At 40.3% G+C, this 24,261-nt stretch overlaps 1 protein-coding gene across 3 annotated transcripts; it reads right to left on the reverse strand.

Annotated features, from left to right (window-relative positions):
• Nucleotides 1-120: 120 nt before the first annotated feature.
• Nucleotides 121-24,157, reverse strand: Ywhaz (tyrosine 3-monooxygenase/tryptophan 5-monooxygenase activation protein zeta). Of its 3 annotated transcripts, none has more exons than XM_090339152.1 (7): nt 24,045-24,157; nt 23,493-23,688; nt 20,657-20,961; nt 5,569-5,692; nt 4,465-4,628; nt 4,288-4,383; nt 121-2,105 (listed from the first exon to the last, which is right to left on the reverse strand). In XM_090339152.1, the coding sequence occupies exons 3-7, from the start codon at nt 20,948-20,950 to the stop codon at nt 2,046-2,048; spliced, it is 738 nt and encodes a 245-aa protein (XP_090195278.1). In that variant the 5' UTR covers nt 20,951-20,961; nt 23,493-23,688; nt 24,045-24,157; the 3' UTR covers nt 121-2,045. The 3 variants fall into 3 exon arrangements, with proteins under 3 accessions (XP_090195278.1, XP_090195279.1, XP_090195280.1); XM_090339153.1 differs by having other exon boundaries at nt 23,493-23,691; XM_090339154.1 differs by lacking the exons at nt 23,493-23,688; nt 24,045-24,157 and adding an exon at nt 21,952-22,068.
• Nucleotides 24,158-24,261: the final 104 nt, after the last annotated feature.

The raw sequence follows: 24,261 nt of genomic DNA on the forward strand, positions 1-24,261 counted from the left end.
ACTTAGGACAACTGTCCCAAAGGACAGATACTTCTCAATGCAATCAGATTGTAATAAAACAAGCAACGAAACAGCATTCTGGATTTGAGTTTTTCACCCTTATCATCAAGACTCACTGCCTCCCATCATCAATATTTATTGAGCATTTACAGTGTACTAGGCACAATAGAACATACAGAAAACATTGTCCCTGCTCTGGAGGAGCTTACATTCTAAAAGAAAAAAAAATACACCTCTTTTAAAATGGCATTTTTGTTTGGTGTTTTCTGTAAAGTACTGAGGAAATATTCTGTAGGGTGAGCTTTGGGTTTAACTTAGCCCCATCATTATTTAGAGAAGAAAGATTTAAAAGGCAAACAATGACAGACCATTCGGGGTAGAGTTTATAGGAGATACACAATCTCATCAACTAAGGAGAGATGTGCTGCAGTAAAGGATGAGGGAAATACTTTGTGGGATGCAAGCAAAGGAAGCAAGGGATCTTAGACATTGAGTGGAGCCAGAAAGATCATGCGGCCTTTTTCCAAGTACACGGCCACCGAGGAGGAATGGTTGGTGACGAGACAGAAGGCTAAAAAAAAGGAAGGTAATCCTGTGCACCTGACAAATAGAATGACCAACATCGATGGCAGGCTGTATCAAGAAATTCTCAAAAACCAAAAGTGATTTGGAAGCACAGAATTGACAGATAATGCTACCCAATGTCATGATGGGCCAAGAACATTGTGGCTTCCTAAGTTAGAAAATGCCATATACCAAAATTTTAACTGGAACATATTACTTTCCCAATCAATTTTCCCCTCCCCAAGGAAAAATCTTTTGTTTTGGGAGTAGGGGGAGAATAGGGAATTTGGGACGTGGTTGGTAGTTAGGTTAATATTTTTGTTATGATAAACTTTGCACTTAAACTTGGTAAAAGCCCATTAGCTGCCAAAAGGGAGTAAGGAATAAATTTCTAATAATGTACAATTTTTTAAGAGTTTTTCAAAACCAAAAGACTAATTTACATTAAAAGTTGTAGAGAAAGTAGTTGAAAGTCCATTCATAAAACTTTTATTCCACTTACATGAACTTAATACATGTGTTCTTAACAATTATGCTTGGATTGTTCATGAAAATTTCATAAGACATTAAACAAAGCTAGCCATCATCTCAAGTTATTTCCCTGTTAACTATTTTTACAGCACATGCATGTTAGGCAAGTATCAAAAAAGAAAAAAAAAATCACAAAAGCAAAAAAAAAAAATCTAAAAAAGTTAAATACGTGGGGTTTTTGTTTACTGCTGTGCTTGATATACATGAATGATGGATACCAAGCAGTTCATTTTTACTGCATCTTTACTTTTACATTTGTTCTTAGGTTGCCTAAAACATTTAAATACAAATAAAATGTGTAGCAAAAATAATGAGAGCAAACAGCAGATAACTTTACAAATAATGGAATGTGAACCGTTTCTGCCCTTATCTGGAGTTAATTGGGTCACAACTTTGTCTCAAAGAACACTTCTGGTGCTGCAGTCAAAGGTGTGCACACTGAGATAGATTCTTCCACAGAAATACACGATTCCCACATGTCATATCCATGGAATATGTTTGTACCACAGCCTTACAAGTGCTCCAAACCTTTAAAGTACCCACAATAACTACACCTATGACTGGAACCAATTTTCCCTTTTATTCCCCACCAGTACAAACCAATATGTAGGCAGTTTTCTTCACTTAGACATGGAAGCAGTTTTAACACTGGCCCTTGTGAAGCCACAATGTACCAAAAGTACTATGCCAAACATTTATAACTTGTATAAAAATTCCACATCCCCATATTGGCCACCTCAAGATGAAAACAGATAACTCCCTAAATGTTAACTGGCTCTACTCCCCTAAATATTAAACATAAAAACCACATGGGAAATATAGAAATTCAAATAGAAGTAACATAAACCTGTCATAAATCGTAAACAAAAAACTATTTGTGGGACAGCATGGATGACAAATGGTCTACTGTGTAAATTTTAGAATGAGGCAGACAAAAGTTGGAAGGCCGGTTAATTTTCCCCTCCTTCTCCTGCTTCCGCTTCGTCTCCTTGGGTGTCCGATGTCCACAACTGGCAAAGGAAAGCAATACTTTTTCAGTGCATGTTTCAGACTGAATGAGGAAAAAAAACCTCTACTTTTGTATGTATGCCATGTGTTTACTGGAAAGAATTCTTCAAAATGACTTAATTTGGCCCATGCTAAACAACCAATAAGCCTGACTACTCTCCTGATAAAGGCTGGGCAATTTCTACTCCAAAGAAAATTCTCCATGGTATGGAAAGGAGCGACCAGCACCTCTCTAAGCAAAATGAAACAAACCATAACCATTTGTTACATGACTCAAAATGAATGATGGATAAATATGGCCACAGCCAAGTACTAAGACGTAAAAACAAACATTGTCTCATAATGTAGGGATTATGAATTCTCTCTTGCTGGTTTTAATGTTCACTTTTCCAATGGGTTATAAAGTAATCCCAAAATTATTTAGTTGGTCTTGGGCCTTGAGTTCTGGGCCTTGAGTGCTGTCTCTCAGCTCCTTTTTGCTCAAAGCCAGAGCGTGCACACGTGTGGGTGTGAGTGTGATTAAAGAGTCTCACAGACTTTCCTGCTCAGGCTAATTTTGAACCTCGATCCTCAGATCTTAGCCTCCTGAGTAGCTAGGTTTACAGGTGTGAGGTACTGGCAATTCCAAAATTAGTCCAACTGTTTAAAGTTTTGGAATTTTTCCCCCTCCTTAAGTCTGTTTTCTACAGAGCCCTAGACATATAATAAGGGGTAACAATTAGAATGGAAACCCTAGTTTTAAATTGTGTACTGTCTTCATTGTTACATTAACATCAAAATTTATCTGTATGTATAAATTAGATTAGACTCTCAAAAAGTGGTAATACAGTATAGTAACTGCATCTCAGGTTCCACTTTTTGAAAGCTATACCTTATCACTTTAAACTAGAACAAAGGTTTTTTTAGGAGGGTTAAGGGGCTGGCAGAATCTTTCCATATTGATAGCCTGGTCTTCAAAGTTGTAATCACCCTGCCTCAGCCTGTTCTATATGGATTTAAAAACATGTACTCCCAAGCCCAAAATAGATACATAAATTTTTTTTTTTTTTGGTGCCAGTAGGGGGCTTGAACTCAGGGCCTGGTCACTGTTGTCTCTGAGCATTTTTGCTCAAAGCTACTACAGTGACACTTGTAGCTTTTTGGTGATTAGAGCTGAGTCTCATTCATGGACTTTCTTGCCCAGACTGGCTTTGAATTATGATCTTCACATCTCAGCCTACTGAGTAATTAGGAGTAAGCCATTGGTACCTGCCAGGAGTATTTTTTTTGGCTAGTCCTAGGGCTTCAACTCAGGGCTTACACACTGTCCTTGGACACTTTTTGCTCAAGGCTATAGAGCCTTACCACTTTAAGCTATAGCACTACTTATGGCTTTTTCTGAGTATGTGGTACCAAGAAATTGAACCCAGGGCTTTGCGCATACTAAGAGAGCACTCTACGACTAGGCTATACTCCCAAAAATATTCTTAATAATAAAATTAATGAATTGAGCGCCTTATTTGTAATACAGAATTCTTTCACTTGGAATGAGATGTAGTTCAGCAGTACAGCATCTGCTTAGCATGCCTCAGTTCCTGGACTCAATCTTCAGCACGACAAAACAAAGTTTTTAAATTCTTTGTTATACTTCTTGACTAAAACAACAAGTTTGTAGGTAACTCTGATTTTACTTGTCTTTTTAGCTAGTTAGTAGGCAGTAGACTAGAATTAAGTTGGAAACAAAAGGATGACATAGTCTCCAAGGGTAAGTAGCCTTAACGATAACACAAACCCAGTAACACTAGACTCCCATCTCTAATGTCTAACTCTTTTCCAGACACATAGCAGATGCTGGATAGTTTTTTCCCCTAAACCTCAAAACTTTAAACTTAGCACACATCTCTAGAAAAAAAGCCTACAGAGCCAAAGACACATATATATGCCAAGACAGTGTGTGGCCTGTGTGTGGATTCCAATTCAAACTAAAAACTGGTGAGGGACTGTTGAAATCTGACTTAAATGTAATATTTAGAAATTACACATTTTATAGTATGATAATGGCACTGGATTCTTATTTAAAATTTGAACAATCATCATTCCCTAATAATTTATGCAAGACACGTTTCCCAACACTCTAATGCTGTATTGAACCACATATATTCCTTGTAAAAAAATGAATCATGAATGGTGCTGTTATGTACTTACTGTCAAGTTGTCTCTCAGTAACTGCATTATTAGCGTGCTGTCTTTGTACGACTCTTCACTTAATGTATCAAGTTCAGCAATGGCTTCATCAAAAGCCTATGATTTAAAACAAGCACATTTTAGTGCTCAACTAATAATCATAGCGCTAAACTTTCATACAACAGGTAAAATACATACTGTCTTTGCAAGCGAGCAAGCTTTCTCTGGGGAGTTCAGAATCTCATAATAGAACACCGAGAAGTTAAGGGCCAGACCCAATCTGATAGGATGCGTTGGCTGCATTTCCTTTTTGCTGATTTCAAAAGCTTCTTGGTATGCTTGTTGTGACTGATCCACAATCCCTGAATTTAAAAACACACCAAAAGATACAAAGTTTGTATTTCATCTTCATTTCTCAAATCAAACCCCATTGGCCTTCTAAATGGTAAGCTCAAATGACTTTTATTGAATTACTTTAGAAAAAAGGTTTGTCCGTGTCCAGTGCCTCACACCTGTAAACTTACTCTAGAGGCTACAATCTGAGGATTGTGATTCAAAGTTAGCATGGGGGAGAAAAGTCTGTGAGACTTTATCTCCATTAAACTACCAAAATAAAAGAAAGGGAGCTGAGGCTCAAGAGGTAGTATGCTAGCCTTGACCAAAGAAGCTCAGGGACAGCTCCTGGGTTCTCAGTTGAAGACCCAAGCAAAAAAAGCTTGTCCTAAGTCATAGTTTATATCAAATGGGACAAAATAACCCTAGCATCTCAAGCTTGCATTTTTATTCAGCGATTTACACTCCTCAGTTATGCAGCGGCTATTGCTTAGTATAACTGGGAGTAAACAAATGTTGGATACAAAACTGGCTTTTCAGAAAGAGTCCCCCCATCTTTTCAGGGATGGGAGTGCGGCCCAGTATCAATGTTAAGGAGTATATAAAACGTTTTGCCTTTTCTTTTTGCTGGTCTGGAGGACTTGAACTCAGGGCCTAGGTGCTGTCCCTGAGCTTCTTTGTGCTAGAAGTTAGCACTCTACCACTGAAGCCACAGTAGTAGTTTATGAGAGTTGGGATCTCACAGATTTCCCTGCCCAGGCTGGCTTAGAACTGCAATCCTCAGGTTGTTAATAGCCTCCTGAGTAGCTAGGATCAGAGGCGTGAGCCAGGGGTGCTTCGCTACCCATATATAACGTTAAGATTCAAAGGCAAAAACTTCTGTGGCTTACTATTCAGTGTTCTAAGCCATTAACTTTCCATATCACATTTATACAAGTTCAACCAAGAAGTTTAAAACAAACAGCATACCTTTCTTGTCATCACCAGCGGCAACCTCAGCCAAGTAGCGGTAGTAGTCTCCCTTCATTTTCAAATAGAAGACTTTGCTCTCTGCTTGTGAAGCATTAGGGATCAAGAACTTTTCCAAAAGAGACTTGGGGGCGGGGGAAAAAAAAAACAGAACACAATTAGACAATTAGACAACAAAAATACATTTTTTTAACTCAAAAACAAAGTATATTTCTGAAGTTCACACTATAGTCTCAGTTATAAAACTCAAGTCAGGCATGGTGGCTCACACCTATAATCCTAGCTACTTGAGAGGCTGAGATCTGAGGATCGAGGTTCAAAGCCAAACCAGGCACTAATGTCTGAGACTGATCTCCAATTAACTGGAAGTGGCACTGTGGCACAAGCGGTAGGGCAGTAGCCTTGAGCTGAAGAGCTCAGGGACAGGGCCCAGATCCAGAGTTCAATCCCTATGACCAACAACCAAAAAAACCCCCAAACAAACAACCAAAAAAAATCATTAACCATAAAAACTATAATTCCCCAGATATTGCCAATACTATAGATGACAATACTATAGTAGAGACATAATTTGTGATTTAAAAGTTAGCAGATAAGCCAGATGCAGTAACTCATGTCTGTAAATCCTAGCTTCTCAGGAGGCTGAGATCTGAGGATCATGGTTCAAAAAGCCAACCCATGCACTAAAGTCAATGAAACTCATCTCCAATCAACCACTAGAAAACTGGAATGTGGCTCAACCTGGTAGAGCAGTAGCCTTGAGCTGAAGAGCTCAGGGACAGTGCCCATGACCGGCTAAAACTATTTTCTCGTGGGCTGCCAATCTTTCCATTTAAATGTAACCATCTCATGAGAATAGAAAGCAGAACCTAAGAGGTAAGCCTTTTTGGACTGAGGGGGAAATGAATGAAACAGAACAAGATTAACTTCATTTACAAATACTACGCAAGTGAAGTAGTACCTTATGACAAGTAAAGCATTTCAAATCAAAATTAATTTTCCAAAAGTAAATTAAGGCAGTGAAAAGATGAAGAGCAATGATTAAACTCACAGAGAGGCTTTTTTTTAAACCTAAATCAACATTTATAGATTATGGTAGGTAAAATTAAAATGTCATCTTGTTTGGCTTAGTGCCTACTTAAACTTATTTGAATCTTAACATACTAAGTACCTGAGAACTCAGCAGATTAAAACAAAAGCTGTGATAGCTGCACTGGCAGTGGGACAAGTAGAGGTAGTATCTATCCATTTTCACCTAGGCTGAGCCCCCCTCTCCAAAAAATTAATTTTTGCAAAGAAAAAAGGAACTTGATTCTTGGTTTCAGTCCTTGATAGACATCCTGTAATTTTTATCTTTTTTTAAGCCTGTTTGACAACACTTTAAACAAAAAACAAAACCCTGTATCCACTATGTTAAAATGGTGGCAAGGGTGGTTGAAGGAACAAACTTTTTAGCCTAGCCCAGCTAAGAGTCCATTTACCTTTGAAGATGTAAAAATTTGATAGCAAATTTGATGGTAAATATGGCACATATCTAGCATTTGGGAGGTGGAGGCTGGAAGACACCGAGTTTAAAACAAGACACTAATTCAAAATACCCAGGGTTGAGGTTTGTAGCTCAGTGGTAAAGCACCTATATACATAAGCAAGACTCTGGGACCCATCACCAGCAGCTTCTTCCACCAAGAGTAAAAATGGAAAGCTATACCAGAAAACTCTGTATTTACACAAGGTGCTGAGAGCTAGGAATCTGTCTTTCATGAATAAATTCTGTATTCCTAAAAACACCATCTTTCATACTAGACTAACCTAAATTCATGCTCAACAGATTGTTGGTATAACAGCTCAGTACCTTTTCCCTCAAGATGAACACTGAATTAGCCATAAAATAAAACCTTTTTAAGCTACTTAGAAGCCATGGGAGTAATAGGCTGTTCACTGATAAAACAAGGACCAAATGTCAAAGAGTTTTGGGAGAAATAAGTGAATGTTATATTCTTAAGCTACTTATAATCCTTATAAATGCATACTTTGTTCAAAAATTAAAATCTGAATTACAATGCATGCATCACTTTAAGATTCATTTAAATAAGCAGTACAGAACATAAATGAAGAATAAAGTTCAATTATTAGCTTAACACCTGAAGACTATTTCTCAAAATGGTCTACATTATCAAAAGCTTACTACTTAATTAACCAAACCTCACCAGAAGTGGTGCTATGACTCAAGTAGTAGCGCTCTAGCCTTGAGAAAGCCCACGACAGGCAAAAAAAAAAAAAAAAGTTGAGGCTGATACTCTGATCAGATAATCTAATGCTACAAAAGAAAAAAGGATTCTGCTTCCCTACAAACTTAAATGTCTACTCATTAAGAATTACAAATGCTGGGGACGGGAGTTTGGCCTAGTGGTGAAGTGTTTGTCTCGCATGCACGAAGACCCGGATTCAATTCCTTGGTACCACATACATAGAAAAAAAAAAAAAAAAAAAGCCAGATGGTGCTGAGGCTCAAGTGGTAGAGCTCTAGCATTGAGAAAGTCCAAGGACAGTGCTCAGGCCCTGAGCTCAAGCCCAGGACTGGCAAAAAAAAAAAAAAAAAAGAATCACGAATGTCTACGTAACTAGACACTTACGTGTAGAAACCACAGTAAAGGGGCAAGTACCTTCTAATATGTTCAGAAGACCTTTGGAAAACTGAAATTTCTCAATGGTCAGGATTCTGAAGGAAACTAAAGAAAGATCTACAACAAATAGGACGGCATTTATTGCCACCAAGAGCTGCCATAAGAATCTCACAAACTGATGTTCAACCTTCTTGTTCTTCACTGTAAGAAATAATTTCAAATCTCTTCCTGGTATCCCAGGAAGCTGCTCATATGCAGTGAACACTCCTTACTCTCTACCATTATCCATTCAAGGTTTGATTTAAATTTGAGGTCACTTTTTCTTTCTTTAATTGGAATCAGAGAATTTATAGTCTAGACTAAACTTAAAAAAATAACATATATCAAAGAAAAATCACAACAGGGCTGGCCTTTTGAAGTAACCATTCAATACTGATAGACATAATCTATGTGGGAAAGCACTTTGGCAAAAATACATTCTCTAATTTTTGGCAATTATAATAGGATGTCTGTCTTAAAAACAGTTTCAATGGCTACTGTTGCAGAGCAGGGTTTTGTCTGTCTTGAGATGGGGGAAGAGGTCTCAAACTATTGCTTTAGTTTCCTAAATTCTAAAATTACAAATGTGGGTTACCAAACCTGGCAACACTGGATGTTTAAATGGTACGGTTAAGTAAAAGGATAACATCATGTGCTACAAAAGAGTAAGCAGAATACAAACAGTGATTCTGGAAGCATCCACAAAATAAATTATATCTGCTAAATTTAAATAAAATATCGTTTATATAGCAGTCAATTATTTTATTAAATTCTTGGCTTTCATCATTATACTGTAATTATACATTACTGTTTGTAGAAACCCTGTGAAAGATAATGCTATTTTTTTCAAAACAAAAATTCAAAATGTAAAGTAGAAAAAATAGAATATTTAAGACAACTTGATTATCACATGAAAAAATAGTCATTTTCAACCAGGTACTAGTGGTTCATGTAATCCTTGAACAAAAAAGAAAAGCTAAATAAAAGCACAGGCTCTGAGTTCAAGTCTCAGTACTAGCATACATACATGCAAAAAATAATAAGTACAATAGCTTTCTAAAAACAAAGAAATCCTTAAAATAATGATTATTCAGGAACATAGGATTCAACAGTATACTTAGGTTCTATCCTCTTTTTTACTCATGCCTTTAAGTTTCTGGGTATTAATTTCATACTTAGGAAGAACAGAAAAATATTAATATGTTTGTAAAGAAGAACGAAAAGCAGAGAAAAGGTTCTCATTTTCTCCTAAGACTATTTCAGCAACCCTGGTTATAGTATTAAGTTTAGTCTCTATGAAAGTAATTATGCACAAAAGAGCATCAGCATGAACAAAATGAAATCTGAATACAGCTGGACTAATTTTGTTGTGTGACCTTACCAAATATGTGAAGACCAAGCTCTATTTTAGATTGAACTGCCATGTCTCATTTCCATAAAGAGAACAATAGAGACATCGGGACAGACATGCCTACTTTTACACAATGCACGAATATTCACACATGTACAGAGAACCCTCCCCCACTAGTGGTTAAAAAAGGTGGTGGTGCAGGACACCAGTGGCTCAGGCCTGTAATTTTAGCTCCCAAGGAGGTTGAGATCTGAGGATCACATTCAAAGCCAGTCTAGGCAGAAAAATCCAAGCCCCTAATGGGGGTAGGGGGGAGGAAGGGTTATAGTAACAGAGGGCCTTCAATTTGGTTTTTATTAAAAAGACTCTAAAATGCAATCTAAAACAGGAGCCATCAATTTGACTGAAGTGGCTTTTGGGGGGGGTTACTCAAAAATTCCCCATCTTCCCAACAACCATACCCAACAGAGTATGTTACAAAACACAAAGATGGTAGTGTTTAAATGACCCAAAATGTCACTGAACCTCTGAGCTTCAATCTCAACTATAAAGATGAAAAAACTAGATGTCCCCTCAATTCTAAAAGATAAGCATTCTATTATCAATTTCATTATTTGATTTAAAAACGCAAAATATGCTGGGCGCGGTGGCTCATGCCTATCATCCTAGCTACTCAGGAGGCTGAGATCTGAGATTCTTGGTTCAAAGTCCGTGAGACTCACCTGCAATTAACCACTAGAAAACTGAAGTGGTGCTGTGGCTTAAGGGACAGGGTAGCTTTGAGTTGAAGAGCTCAGGGACAGTGTCCAGGCCCAGAGTTCAGCCCCAAGACAGATAAAACAAACCGCAAAATACTCCACACAAAGGTCATTACAAAAATAACAAAGGGAATTGTAATTCTTAAAATACAGCACTGTTCAAATTTTCAGCCTTGTGCAATTCTTTCATGCATAATTTCCTCAGAACTTCTACTTTATTCTGCAGTGTCAACCCATTATTCCTATATCTAACAAAACTTTTAAAAAGAAAAGCCATTAAGAGGATAGGTGGAATCGGGTGAGAACTGTGAAAGGGGTGACACTATACTCATAAATTCACATGTTCAACTACAATTCCTTTGTATAACCAAAGGTATTTTGTTTTTTGAAAGATGATGCTGGAAAAAAAATAATAAAACTATTTGAAGGTATCCATTAATTTTAAAACTAGTCTCTTACTCCCCCTTGTGGCTGCAGTTGTTTCCATTCTTTTTTTTTTTTTAATATGGCTTATGTTTACATCATATTTTATTGTATTTATTTTTTTATTGTAATTAGTAAAAGGGTTACATGATATTTGCCAGATAGAAGGTGCATTAATTCACATACATTGATACCCTTTCACATGTCTTGGTACCCATTACCCTCCCCCCACACCCCCCACCTGTCTTGGTTTTCCCCCTTCCCTATCAAATTTCAAATAACCAAATACAAATAAATTCAATATATCAGATAACAAAGTGAGATACTATAACAATATGAGATAACCAAGGGACAGCAAAGGAGATGAGAGACAACATAGTACATTAAGGACAACAATCATTCGTTATATGGCTTTTGTTTCAATATCCTGGAGGTCCTTTCAATTAGCTTCATACTAGATGGCCTTATATATCAAGGTTTTGCTCTATTGCAAATCTCTGCTAGTAGAGCTCAAGGTTTCTACTGATTATGACGAATGAGGGAAACCATTGAGCCTTTGAGTCTGGCTTACTTCACTTAATATGATTTTTTCTAAGTCTTTCCATTTCCTAACAAATGGGGCGATGTCATTCTTTCTGACAGCAGCATAGAATTCCATCCATTCTTTTCTGAACTGAAACATGAGTTGTTTCCAGTCAACTAATTAGAAGTGCTCTATCAAAAATGCTAATGACATAGGTATAAAGAAATCATTAAGTGGCTGGGAGGTTAGCCTAGTGGTAGAGTGCTTGCCTACCATGTATCAAGACTCAGATTCAATTCCTTGGTACCACACACATAGAAAAAAAAGCCAGAAATGGTGCTGTGGCTCAAGTGGTAGAGCTCTATACTTGAGAAAGCCCAAGGACAATGCTCAGGCCCTGGGGTTCAAGCCCCAGGACTGGCAAAAAAAAACAAAAACAAAAACAAAATCATTATTTGATTTTAAAATTTGATTTTAAAGTCTAACCTTTCAGTTTGAAAGTTTGATTGAAATAATTGAAAAGTACAATTTTAGATGTGTAGGAGGAGGTCAGAGCTGATAATTTTGAAGATAGAAGATTGAACATGAAAAGTATAGACTGAAGATAAAGTGGGTACGATAATTTTGACTAGTCACTGATTTCCATTAAACTTCTTAAAATCCACAAGATATATCACAAGACTGAAGCATAATTATCACTTAAGAAATGTTAATACCATAAGATTTTTCCTGGAAAAAAAAGCAAGATATCTTCATAAAATTGAATGCTGACAGGACGCCTCAACTGTATAGTTTATTGCAAAATAAACAGGATAGCCTGGATGAAAAAGCAATGATAGGTAAATAATTCCAGGAGGAATAAATTATTTTTAAAATGTTTAATAGGAGAAAAAAAAGTTTAAGACTTTTAATTTCCCGTAATTTCCATTACTAAGTGTTTTTTTGGTCTTCAGCATATCTCACTTTTGTGTTTTTGTTGTTGGTTATGGGATTTGAACTTTGGGCCTGTCCTTGTCCCCTCAGCTCTCCAGCTTAAGGCTAATGTTCTACCACTTGAGCCACAGCCCCACTACCATTTTTCTGGTGGTTAATTGGAGAGTCTCACTGACTTTAGTGCCCATGCTGGCCCTGAACGGTGCTCCGTAGAGCTCAGCCTCCTGAGTAGCTAGGATTAGAGGCATGAACCATTGTCGCCTGGCTATGTGGCACTGAGGAATTGAGCCCTGGTCTTCGTGCATTCTAGGCAAGTACTCTACCACTAGGCCAAACTCTCTGCCCATTTCTTATTTATGTGGGTCGTGGGGCTTGAAGTCAGAGCCTGGGCACTGTCTCTGAGCCTGAGCCACAGCTCTGGTGGTTAACGCGACATAAGAGTCTCATGGACTTCAGTGCCTGGCCTGGCTTTGAACTGTGATCCTCAGATCTCAGCCTCCTGAGTAGCTAGGATTACAGCCATGAGTCACCTGGGCCCGGCACTTCCATGTTTCTTAACATGCATTTTATATACAAATTCCCTACTGTGACTAACATTTTATCAGACTTAAAAAAAAAGGTTAAAGCCAGGCACTGGTGGCTTATAACTGTAATCTAAGTTACTCAGGAGGCTGAAATCTGAAGATTCCAGTTCAAAGCCAGCCTGAACAGAAAGTACTGAAACTCTTATCTCTAACTAGAAAAAAAGAAGTAAAAGTGGGGCACGAGTGGTTAAATTTCCAGTCTTGAGTATAAAAAGTCAAGTGCAAGCACAGCCCTAAGTTGAGTCCCAGTACTAGCACCAAACTAAATCTGAGTCCTTACTCACAATTAAATGTGATAGGAGAAATTAGTGAAGAAAGAATAGTGGAGAATGACCCCTTTGTACAGATACACCTAGTAAGAAGTGAAAGGCTGGAAAATTCCATATTTGTGCAATCTTGTTTCTCCAGTGTACTTTTTAAGTTAATGTAAATGTCAATGGTCCTGTTTCCAAGAATGAAATAATAGAACCAATCTTCTAAAGCTGAGAATGACTTTGCTATCAAGATGAAGTTAATGTCTAACAGCTAATGTAGCAAAAACCTTCAGATCATATAAAGATAAGAATTAACAGTGGTATGCATGAGCAACAGGCTTTATGTAAGGTTTTGACAAAAATGGGGCTTTCAGAATGAAAGCAATGTTTCACAAAGACTACAGTAAGGAACAGTAACAATTTGTAATGAGGGAAAAAAGTAGGACAGTTCAATTCTAAAAGAAAGCAAGCTTTGAGCTTATTAAAACTTACAGCAACTCTTCAGTCCCTAAAATCTTGACCATTACTTTTCTTCAATATAGAGCTGTTAGTACAGCAAAGGGTATAGGACCAGAATGAAACCACAATGGATATTCCAGAAATTTTAGAAAAACTCTTTAAGGGTAGAGCTATTTTCTATACTAGCCTTCCTTTATCTGCCAAAAAAAGAAGACTTTAAAAGATGAAACCCAATTCTGTAAGGCAACAGTGGATATTAACCATGACTAAAGCACTAATGATTAATAAGACTCTCTGTATTTCCTTATAAAAGTGTTTTCACCTTTCTGACCTAATACTTGGGGTTTTCTTTGCAGTCTTTTCCATGAACTTTGAACCTAATCTTTAAATTGAGTCATTTATATGACCTCTCATTTAGTTTCATCTCTTAGAAAATTGTTGAAAAAGGCTGGGCATGGTGGCTCACACCTGTAATCCTAGCTACTCAGGAGGCTGAGATCTGAGGATCGAGGTTCAAAGCCATCGCAGGCACTAAAGTCCATGAGACTCTTATCTCCAATTAACTACCAGAAAACGGTTCAGGGACAGCACTCAGGCCCAGAGTTCAAGTCCCACAACTGACCAAAAAAAAAAAAAAAAAAGAGAAAGGCCTTTAATTGTCCTATTCCTAATGCTGACAAAATGACCAAGAATGTATTTATTACAGAAACTCCACTTTATTTCACAATCTTACCAAATTCTTAGTTAACTGTCGCTCAGTTTATTAAACCTACTATATGCTTACCAGAACCTACCATTTATTTCCAAAATTATGACAATTATACCATGATACTGGCTTTAATTACTTAAATGTTAAGTTACCTATTGAAATGCAACTATGGAAATGTTAATGAATTACAACTAAAGACAAAACATCCAAACAAACTTTCAAGTTCTTACTTCCAAACTACATTAATAAGGATAAATATAGAAGGGTGTCATGCAAGGATAAGGAGAAAAGATTTCCAAACTGAAGATGTATACATATACTCAAAGATCTGAACCACCACAAGAAAAAGGTAAACTGAATATACATGTGTGTTTTGGCAGTACAAGTGTGAATCCAGAATTTCCAACTTGTTAATTAGGTATTCTTATCATTAAGCCAGGCCTCCACCACTTTTTGCACTGTTTTTGAGATAGGGTCTTGCTTCCTGCCCAAGCCCTGCCCTGGGACCGGAACTTGCCTATTTTAGGCAAGCTACTGTCATAGCTGGAATAACAGGTTTGTGCCACCATATCCAGCTTTTTCCAGTGAGGCTGAATCTCTGAGATTTTTCTTCCTTAAACTATGATCTTCTCAATATTTGCTTTCCACACAGCTAGGATGATAGGTATGTGCTTCCATAACTACCACTGGCTAAGAAAGGGTCTTTTTCAACTTTACTGCCCAAACAAGCCTCAAATCACCACCATATTGAGCTCAGTGTCCTAAGTAGCTAAGATTTCAGGTATGAGACAAGAGCATATCTGGCTCACACCTATATTTTAATTTGAAAATAAATGTTTTAAGCTAAGTAACTTTTTCAATTAGCTATTTTCATTAGGAAGCTGCTATACTTTATCATGTTTGAGGTGCCACCATTATTTCTTTTTTTTTTTTGCCAGTCGTGGGCTTGAGCTCAGGGCCTGAGCACTGTCCTTGGACTTTCTCAAGGCTAGAGCCCTACCACTTGAGCCTTAGCACCATTTCTGGCTTTTTTCTATGTATATAGTACCGAGGAATTGAACCCGGGTCTTCGTGCATGCTAGGCAAGCACTCTACCACTAGGCCAAACTCCCGGCCCCCCATTATTTCTTTAATGATATACTGTCCTTAAAAATGTCAAGAAAGAGCAGGGCACTGGTGGCTCACACTTATAATCCTAGTTACTCAGGATGCTAAGATCTGAGGATTGTGGTTCAAAGCCAGCCAGGGCAAAAAGATCCCCATGAGACTCTCATCTCCAATTAACCACTCAAAAACCAGCAATGGCCCTGTGGCTCAAGCGGTAGAGCACTAACCTTGAGCACAAAGAGGCTCAGGAACTGTGCTCAGGCCCTGTGTTCAAGTCCGGCAAAAAAAAAAATTAAGAAAGAAAATAAGCCTTACTGATGAAAAGTTATTAATAACCCCAAGATAATATATTTCTCACTCTTCTAATTCAAAGGTATAATCAAGTTTTTCTTCTCTTAGATAAATAAACATTATTTCCTAAGTATTTATATTCTTCCTATACTTTTGTAGATGTTTCACTTTAATTTCACACTCAAGTTCTTTGATTTTTCCTTAGTTCACTCTAATTTTGTAACTTACCTCTCATCACAAAACATCTTCATGTCAACCATCTCTCACCTAAGTCCTATCTAGCGCTCGGTTCTTATTTAAGTATTGCTTACTGAAAAACGATAGGTAACCTGCTGCTCTTGATCAAGTTACTGGTGATTATTCTCCATCCTGCCAACAAGAAACTTCTACCTTCCCATTCAGCTTACTTCTTATACTTCAGACTTCCCCACTGTATAACATACCTCACTGAATGGCAATACTTAAATGTTACAAAAAAAAATGTTCTACTTAATCATTACTAGAAGGCACTGTAGCGATCTACTAAGGCCAACTAAGTTCTTAGGCATTAATGACATATCAAAAGCCATAAACGACAAGAGACATGTAAATATTTATCTGGCACTGCAGAATACTTTCCCTTCTACCATTAAAAAAAAATCTTTAAAGGAGTGTAGCCTAGTTGTACAGTGCTCACCTAGCATGCAAGAAGTCCTGGGTTCGATTCCTTGGTACCACATCCCAGAAAAAGCAGGGAGTAGTGCTGTTGCTCAAGTGGCAGAGCGCTAGCCTTGAGAAAGCTCAAGGACAGTGCCCAGGCCCTGACTTCAAGCCCCAGGACTGGCAAAAAAATAAAGCCATTTAAGAAAACTTTAGGTAATTGCAACAAAGGAGATGCCACTTAACAAAGCTGTTTATCAAAGCAATGCATCTTGACATGTCACTCCTTTCAACACAGAATTCTTTTAAGAAGCCCTATTCCAATAAATGAGCTGCCTAGCAATTGACAGATTAAAAAATTAACTCTATACTGCAGTTTTTAAGAGCTCAAGGAACATATTTGTAACAATGTCAAAACCAAGAAAGGCCCAAAAGATGCCTGGGTTCTTGTCTTGCTCCTGTTCCTGCCTAATAGGAGCACTGTGGGCCAGAGATAAAATCAGTGCCCAGTAACCACATCTTAAACTGTTCCAGGCAAATAAAATGTAGAACAGCATAATCAAATACAACTTGGTTAAGTTAACTGAATCACCAGTACAGTAGTTGATTGCACAACTGCTGCTACCAACTGTTACAAATGTTAAATATATAATTTTACTGCTTCCTGTCTCTGAGGCCTCTATAAGGAAAGTAAGCCATTCTTTGCTTTATTAGACATGTTTTTCAAATTTTGTAACATTTGAAAATCTGATGGCATGAACTCTGCACCACTGAAACACACAAATGCACAATACTCTAAAGAGTATCCTGGAGGGTTAACAACTTCTTTCAAAACAGTACTTGAAAGGAATGTGGCTTAGTGGTAGAGTGCTTGCCCAGCATGCACGAAGACCTGGGTTCGATTCCTCGATACCATATACATAGAAAAAACCGCAAGTGGTGCTGAGGCTCAGGGGGTAGAGCTCTAGCTTTGAAAACGTCCAAGGACAGTGCTCAGGCAGTGAGCTCAAGCCCAGGATTGGCAAAAAAACAAACCAAACCAAACCAAACCAAAACAGTACTTGATTCTCATTTTCTTAAACAGCTCTAAGGGTAGGGCATTATTCTTATTTAAATATGATCCATTTTCTGGGAGGAAATGAGTAATTTCAACAACATAAAATTGTGATTTGTCTCAAAATACTGAGTTCTTTTTACACTACAGTGAACAACTTTAAGTTACTATTCAATGTTCTACTATTTGGTTTTCAATTCATTGTCACTTGCAAGACAAAACTCACCCCATTCTTGGCTGCACATTTTGGATCATGTGTAACTTTTAGTTATCACTACAGTTAGTAAGTTTGCTGTAAATACTCGGCAGGAAACATACACTGCATCAGTTCATATACTATTTCAAATTAATAAAGACAAGAGCCTCAAGTCCTTTCACATAGGGAAAAAGTTCATACTGGGAAGAGTATGCCCCCATCAGTATTATCACAATAATAGTCTGTAACACCTATAAAGTAACAATGCTTCTTTTGTCTGCTTCTTAAATGGGGAAAAAATAAAACATTTGATAAAAAACAATCAGAATGAGTTACCAAAGAGCTTGTCAGGAAAACAAAGAATTCTGGCAATTATGCTGCTTTTTAAAAATAAACATTTTCTCAGCTATGATAATGCAATGGTTAAGTGTTTGGGATTCATCATCAATGCTCCCAATCAATAACTAAGTCTACAAAAGAATTACCTGCTATTTCCTCTAAAAAAAAAAAGCCATCAGGCCGGGAGTTTGGCCTAGTGGTTAAAGTGCTTGCCTAGCATGCATGAAGACCCGGGTTCGATTCCTCGGTACCACATACATAGAAAAAAGCCAGAAGTGGTGCTGAGGCTCAAGTGGTAGAGCTCTAGCCTTGAGAAAGTCCAAGGACAGTGCTCAGGCCCTGAGCTCAAGCCCAGGACTGGCAAAAAAAAAAAAAAAAAAAAAAAAAGCCATCAAATACAATGGTTCAATAATTTAAAAAATATAACCATTATTAGTTCTACCGAATATTACTAGAAAGAGGAAAAGGAATATTATGCACAATATTTCCGAGTCAGTATCTCTGCAAAACATGGTAGAGAAGCCCATATGTAAAACATCAAGCTACATAAACATTGAGTTGATTCTCAAGTTGAAAGCCCTGTAGTACTACTGACCTAATTATATTAAGTCAAATACTTCGCATACACAATGTTAGAACCATGCAAAGGTTACACTTGCTCTTGGAAAAACATAAGCTGGAAAGAAAAGCTTGTTTAGAATTCTTAAAAGTCACTTATATATCAAAAGATGAAATGAAAATTTTACTCAGACTTTGCAAAAAGACAAAGTGAAGAAAACAAGGCAGTGACAAGTATAAAGACACAATCTTAAAATGATTGAAAGATACATATAACAGTTCTCATCCTTTTCATTTATTGCTTTTATGCAGTACGGCTTTTTTTTAAATTAGGAAACCAAGGAGAGGCATAATTAATACTTTCCTCTAGAAAAACTTTTAACAAATAGGCAGCCGTTTTTGTATACTCTGTGTGAGGTAGAGCATGCAAATACCTACCTGGCATTGTAAATAAACTTGTTAGTAGAAGGTAAGTAAATGTTACCACAGCCCCTTATTTCTAAAACTGATTTGTCTATGGGTAATTATAATTTGTAATATGCTCTTTGAAACCAAAATAATCAGTATTTGGGGGGGAACATCAACTAAATACTTAGATATTGGTTAGTAAGGAAACAAAAAGGCCAGCATTTATTAAAAGAATGTTCAAATTTTAAGTGTTAACTGTTTCAGCTAACATGATAAGTATATCATTTAGTTTCAATAAGGCACAATACCTAAGAACAGCTATAATAAAAATTTCAAATAAGCAAACAACAATAACAAAATGCATCCATGCTGGGCACCGTAGCTTAACACCTATAATCCTAGCTACTCAGGAGGCTGAGATCTGTGGTTCTCTGTTCAAAGCCAGCCTGGGCACTAAAGTCCATGAAACTCATGTCCAATTAACCACTAGAAAACCAGAAGTGGGGCTGTGGCTCAAGGAGTAGGGAGGTAGAGCCATATAGCCTTGAGCTGAAGAGCTCAGGGACAAGACCCAGGCCTAGAGTTCAAGCCCCACAACTGAAGGAGGGAAAAATATGAAATATGCCATTTAAGATCTTGCAATTTCCAGTCCATTTTAATTAGGATAAAAAAAGACATTACTTTTCCATTTACTAACATTTTGTGTGGAGTCCAACTTTAAAATCACCTTCAAAGCCAAGCACTGGTGGCTCATGCCTGCAATCCTAGCTACTTTGGAGGCTGAGATTTGAGGACTGCAGTTCAAATTCAGCCTGGGCAGTAAAAGTTTGTGAGACTCTGGATCAAGCAACAGAGCTTAAACCTGGGGGTAGGGATAATGCCACTGTCTTGAGTTCAAGACCCAAGACCATCACCAAAAAAAATACAATCACATTAGAAATTGTTCTGTATTAGGTCTTCCATGAACAAAGTTTAAGTATTAAATATTGCACCTTGACTTGCATAGTGAGTTCCAGAATCAGAACGCTATCTAGAAAAATGAGCACCAGTTTTGTATACAAGTCCCATAATATACCGACCCAATGTGCAGCCCAAAGCGTTACAGTAAGTAAATGTAATCACTCAGCAAAATCTCATTAATCTACCAACTCCTGGTTCATTAAAAAGGGGGAATATTCATGTTCATAAAGATAAGATATTAATTGGTTAAAATTTTCTACTGGATTATACTTGAATTTTTCTGCATCAAAAGGCTCTAATTTGTAAGAAGAGATAAATGCTAACCAAACATAATTCTTTTAAGCTTTGGGGGAAAGCATAATACCTCAACAATAGGTAAATACTTAAAATTCCTGCTGAACCTGGAAAAATCAAGTTTGAATTATTCATAATCAACCTTTCACTCTGGTTGACAATGTTAACTGCCAAATGCAAAAAGAGAAAGAACTATGAAACCAAGGTTTACCACAAAAGGTTTACTGACTCACTGCATTAACCCTATAATGGCTAACTGGAGAAGGAGTTTACGAGCTTCCTACTAGAGATCCTTACACCTTAGCTCAGTACTACAGATAATTCTAATGACTGCAATGGGAATATATTCAGGTTTATCTTTTTGATTCACACTATTTATATTCTAATGTCTACTGTATTCTTTTTTAACAAAACCAAATTGTTTGATAATCATTACTTCACTTATTTTGAGGAAATTACCTACAATTATTTCAATAACTTCAAGTAATACCTGTTTTAGAAGAAAAAGCCAGAAAGTGAGTGATGTAACTGATAGTCATTATAGGAACCCTATGTTATAATGATGCAAGACCAAATGATTCTCACCAGTACATCATTGCAGATATCTCTTAGCTCGGTCTCAATTTTCTCTCTGTATTCTCGGGCCATCTGCTGCTTTTTCTCAGCACCTTCCGTCTTTTGCTCAATACTTGAAACGACCCTCCAAGATGACCTACGGGCTCCTACAACATTTTTGTAAGCAACTGAGAGAAGATTTCTTTCCTCATTAGATAATTCACCTCCTTGCTCAGTTACAGACTTCATGCAAGCTGCCATGTCATCGTATCGCTCAGCCTGCTCGGCCAGTTTGGCCTTCTGCACCAGCTCATTTTTATCCATGACTGGATGTTCTGCAAGGAGCAAAAAAAAAAAAAAAAAAAAAAAGAGGAATATTTAGAAAAATTTTCTCATAAAAACACATGTACTTAAAATCATACTTGTTGTAAATTAGCTATGTCAATATTGACTTGGTAAGTTACCTGTGAAGCAGTCACTTGAAGAAAATGCAGCCTCCCAAAAGGATATCAAAATAAAAAAACCGAAATAGCATACAGAGGTATATGTATAACCATTAACTTTGTTTAGCAAATCTAAAACTGCATTACCTCATTTGTTTAAAAGACCCTAACTGTTCAAATCGCTTTTGGACAAATGAACTACCTGTTTCCAGTATCACCAAGTGACCCAAACTTAAGCATCCTTCCTTCCTTCAGCAAAAACAACGCCTGTAAAGAATATTCAAATCCTTACCACACTTCCAGGATTTTAAGACTTGTCAGTTTGGTGGATTTCATGTCTTTTAACATTCATCAACTTCTCGTCAGGGGTCACTAAATTACAAATGGTATTGCCCTCCACACCCATCCTAAATCTACCAGAGCTCTGGCCAGTTTTGCCAGCTAGGCATAGCATAATTTTCTTGACAAAACAATCAAATTGCTTAGAATTTTGAATATAAAATCACCAAGCACCAGGATCTACGTTTATGTCTTTTGTTACATGCATACTTGCTTAAATGTATCCTAGAACTTCAACTCTTAACTATGTATATTAAAATATATGTCACACTGGAAGCACCCACCAGTATTTATTATGTCATTCCAGTTTAAACATAAATCACTTTGTCTCTTAAACAGTCACAACTTATTTGAGGACAACACAAGTTCTCCTTTCCTGTTTTCACACTTAATTCACTTTTCCTTATCTAAAAGTTCCCTAGATTTTACCTTCTGAAAAGTGCAAATAGTTCCTAAACCATAATGATGACACATAGAAGATATTGAAATATGTATCCTACAGGGCACTACTTAAATTAAAAGGTGAGAGCCACAGCGACCCACCGTGGGAACTGATTTCTCGGCTGTAAGCATCCCTTTTATCTTCCCAGAAAAGCAAATGAGTGCATAAACTTAAATTGAATGATGGAGTAGGTCATTCTGGGTCTGGAAATTACAAATTTTTCTCTCCAGGAACTAAAGAACGCTCTCTAGTTAATGTCGCTTCTGCTGAAAAATGATGTTAAGCATTATAAACCAGTACAAAGGTTTCCCTCGCCAACCTCTAGGGTAGAAAGGGGAAGTGGATTCGGTTTCTCACAGAATTAGAGCTTCCCAGTCTCCCTCCACTTTGCAGGAAGACTCTCACCGCACCCACTTAACCCTTAACTGACTGAAGGCCTTTGTGGGGATGAACCGAACACCCACCGACTGTGACTTTCAAGCGCAAACCCCTGGGTCCGCACACTCCGCAACCACCTCCCTTCGTAGGCTCCGCCCAGACTTGTGCCTCCGCACCAGTCCCCAACTCCCTTTGTCATGGCGGAACTGTGTCAAGGAGCCCAACCTACAGCTGAGTGTTAAACGCCCCCCCCACCGCCTCGCGGGAGGAGGGAGGAGCCGCCCGCGCCCCCGCCCTAGTCCGAAGGGGGGGGGCGCCCGCCCAGGGGCAGAGACGCCAGCACCTCCCGCACAAGCCCCGCCGCCGCCAGGCCCGCGGCGCACACCCGTTCTCCCACCGCGGGGTGTCCATCCGAACCGGGCCGCGACAACTGCAGCCAGCGGGGGAGGGGCGGGCCACACCCAGCCCGGCGGGGCCTCCCGCGGCCGCGCGGGTCTCGCTCACCTCCGCGAACCCCGGGATGGGCGTCTCCGAGCCGAGCACCCGGAGGGCGCGGCGCCCGCCGCGGTACTACTCTCCCTTCCCGACCGCGGCCCCCGCCCCGCCGGGGACACTCAAGTCTCCCCTCGCGCGACGGACCCAGAAGCACGGCTCCCCAAGTCCCCGACGAGCCCCACCCCACGCCTCTACCTGGCCGCGCCGCCGGCCGGGCCCGCGCCGGGGCCCCGCGGCGCCCCGGGTGGGGGAGGGCGGCCCCGCCGCAGCGCGGGCGCGGAGGCCGCGCCGCGGAGGGGGGAGGGGAGGCGAGCGAGCCGGGGCGCCGCGAGGAGGGGGCGGCCTCACCTGCGCCACCGCAGCGCCCGCCGCCGACCAGCCATTATCTCGGGCGGAAGCGGGGGGCGAGCGCGTGGGGGGGGGGGAGGGCGACGATCGCGGCCGGCCGAGCCCCGTCCACCCTCGGGACCCTCGCGCGTGGGCGCCGTCTCCATCCCTAAGGAGAGGGACTCGGCACCCGGCGCCGATTCGGGCCGGGGCGTCGGAGGTCCGGAAGCTTACAGCCGGAGGCGGCCACGGGCGCCCGCCCGAGCCCAGCGGAAGAGGAGCCGCCGCCCGTGTCCGCCTGAGGAGACTCCGCCTCGGCTCCGCACCGCTGCGGCGGACGACCGGGCTGAGGCGGAACGCGGAGCGGGGTCCTCGGAAGGCTGGCTTGGGGCAGGAGGGAGCGGGGTGAGGCGGCGGCGGCGGCGGCGGCCGGGTTCCATACCTGCGTCCCGAGTGGGTGGCGGAGGACGGACGGGGGTTCAGCGGTCTCTGGGCGGCGGCGGCGGCAGCGGCGGCGAGGCTGAGACTCTGTCCCTGGATCTCGCAGCTCACAGGCTACAGCGGCTCCGCAGACACGGGGTTTCCTCCAATCACCAGCTCCGGCAGCAGGGGCACCACACGCACGATGACGTCAAGCGCTGCTATGGCAACCGTTGATTGGTGCCCACAGCTCTCGGGGCCCAGTGCAACCGCCGCTCCCCAGCGCGCGCGCCCGGCCCGCCGGCCCGCCCGCCCGCCCGCGCTAGAGGGCGAGCGGAGGAGCGCGCGTCCCCGCTCGCCACCGACGCCCCGCCCCGCTAACCTCCCAACTTCTCGGGTCCCTGGTGCGCCAGCGCAGGAGGCTGCTTTGTGTTCCTCCCCGCCACGACCCCAGTCCTCCGCTTTCCCCTCGTATCCTCCACGCCCTCTCCCCTCAACGCCCCCATCCCCGGCAACCTCGCCAGGCTCTCGCTTCTTTTCGGACAGAGGGGACGAAGCCCTTCCCTACCCCCACCTTCACTTTCGTTCAGTTCTGCGCCGGCGCCAGTCACTCCCTCTGGAAGGGGCTCTGGGTCCGCCACATCCGGGACCTTTCACATCACCCCACCCCGTCCCCGCCGCCTGGCCGCCCCGCCCTCCGCGGTGGCAACTGCGCCCCTGGGCGGCCCGGGCCGGGTGACTAGCGGCTCCGCCGCCTGGGCATTATGAGCAGGCCTGGGGTGGGGACCACG

The sequence above is a fragment of the Megascapheus bottae genome, chromosome 9, assembly GCF_031878675.1.
Source record: "Megascapheus bottae isolate mThoBot1 chromosome 9, mThoBot2.hap1, whole genome shotgun sequence".
In the NCBI taxonomy this organism is placed as follows: domain Eukaryota; kingdom Metazoa; phylum Chordata; class Mammalia; order Rodentia; family Geomyidae; genus Megascapheus; species Megascapheus bottae.

Bases quoted from the DNA above. Each gene is read 5' to 3' on its own strand.
- Ywhaz (XM_090339152.1), bottom strand. From the start codon at position 20,950: ATGGATAAAAATGAGCTGGTGCAGAAGGCCAAACTGGCCGAGCAGGCT. The intron at 5,693-20,656 runs GTGAGAATCATT...CCCGCCCCCAAG, and splicing joins ATATCTGCAATGATGTACTG to TCTCTTTTGGAAAAGTTCTT. The intron at 4,629-5,568 runs GTATGCTGTTTG...TTTTAAATTCAG, and splicing joins CGCTGGTGATGACAAGAAAG to GGATTGTGGATCAGTCACAA.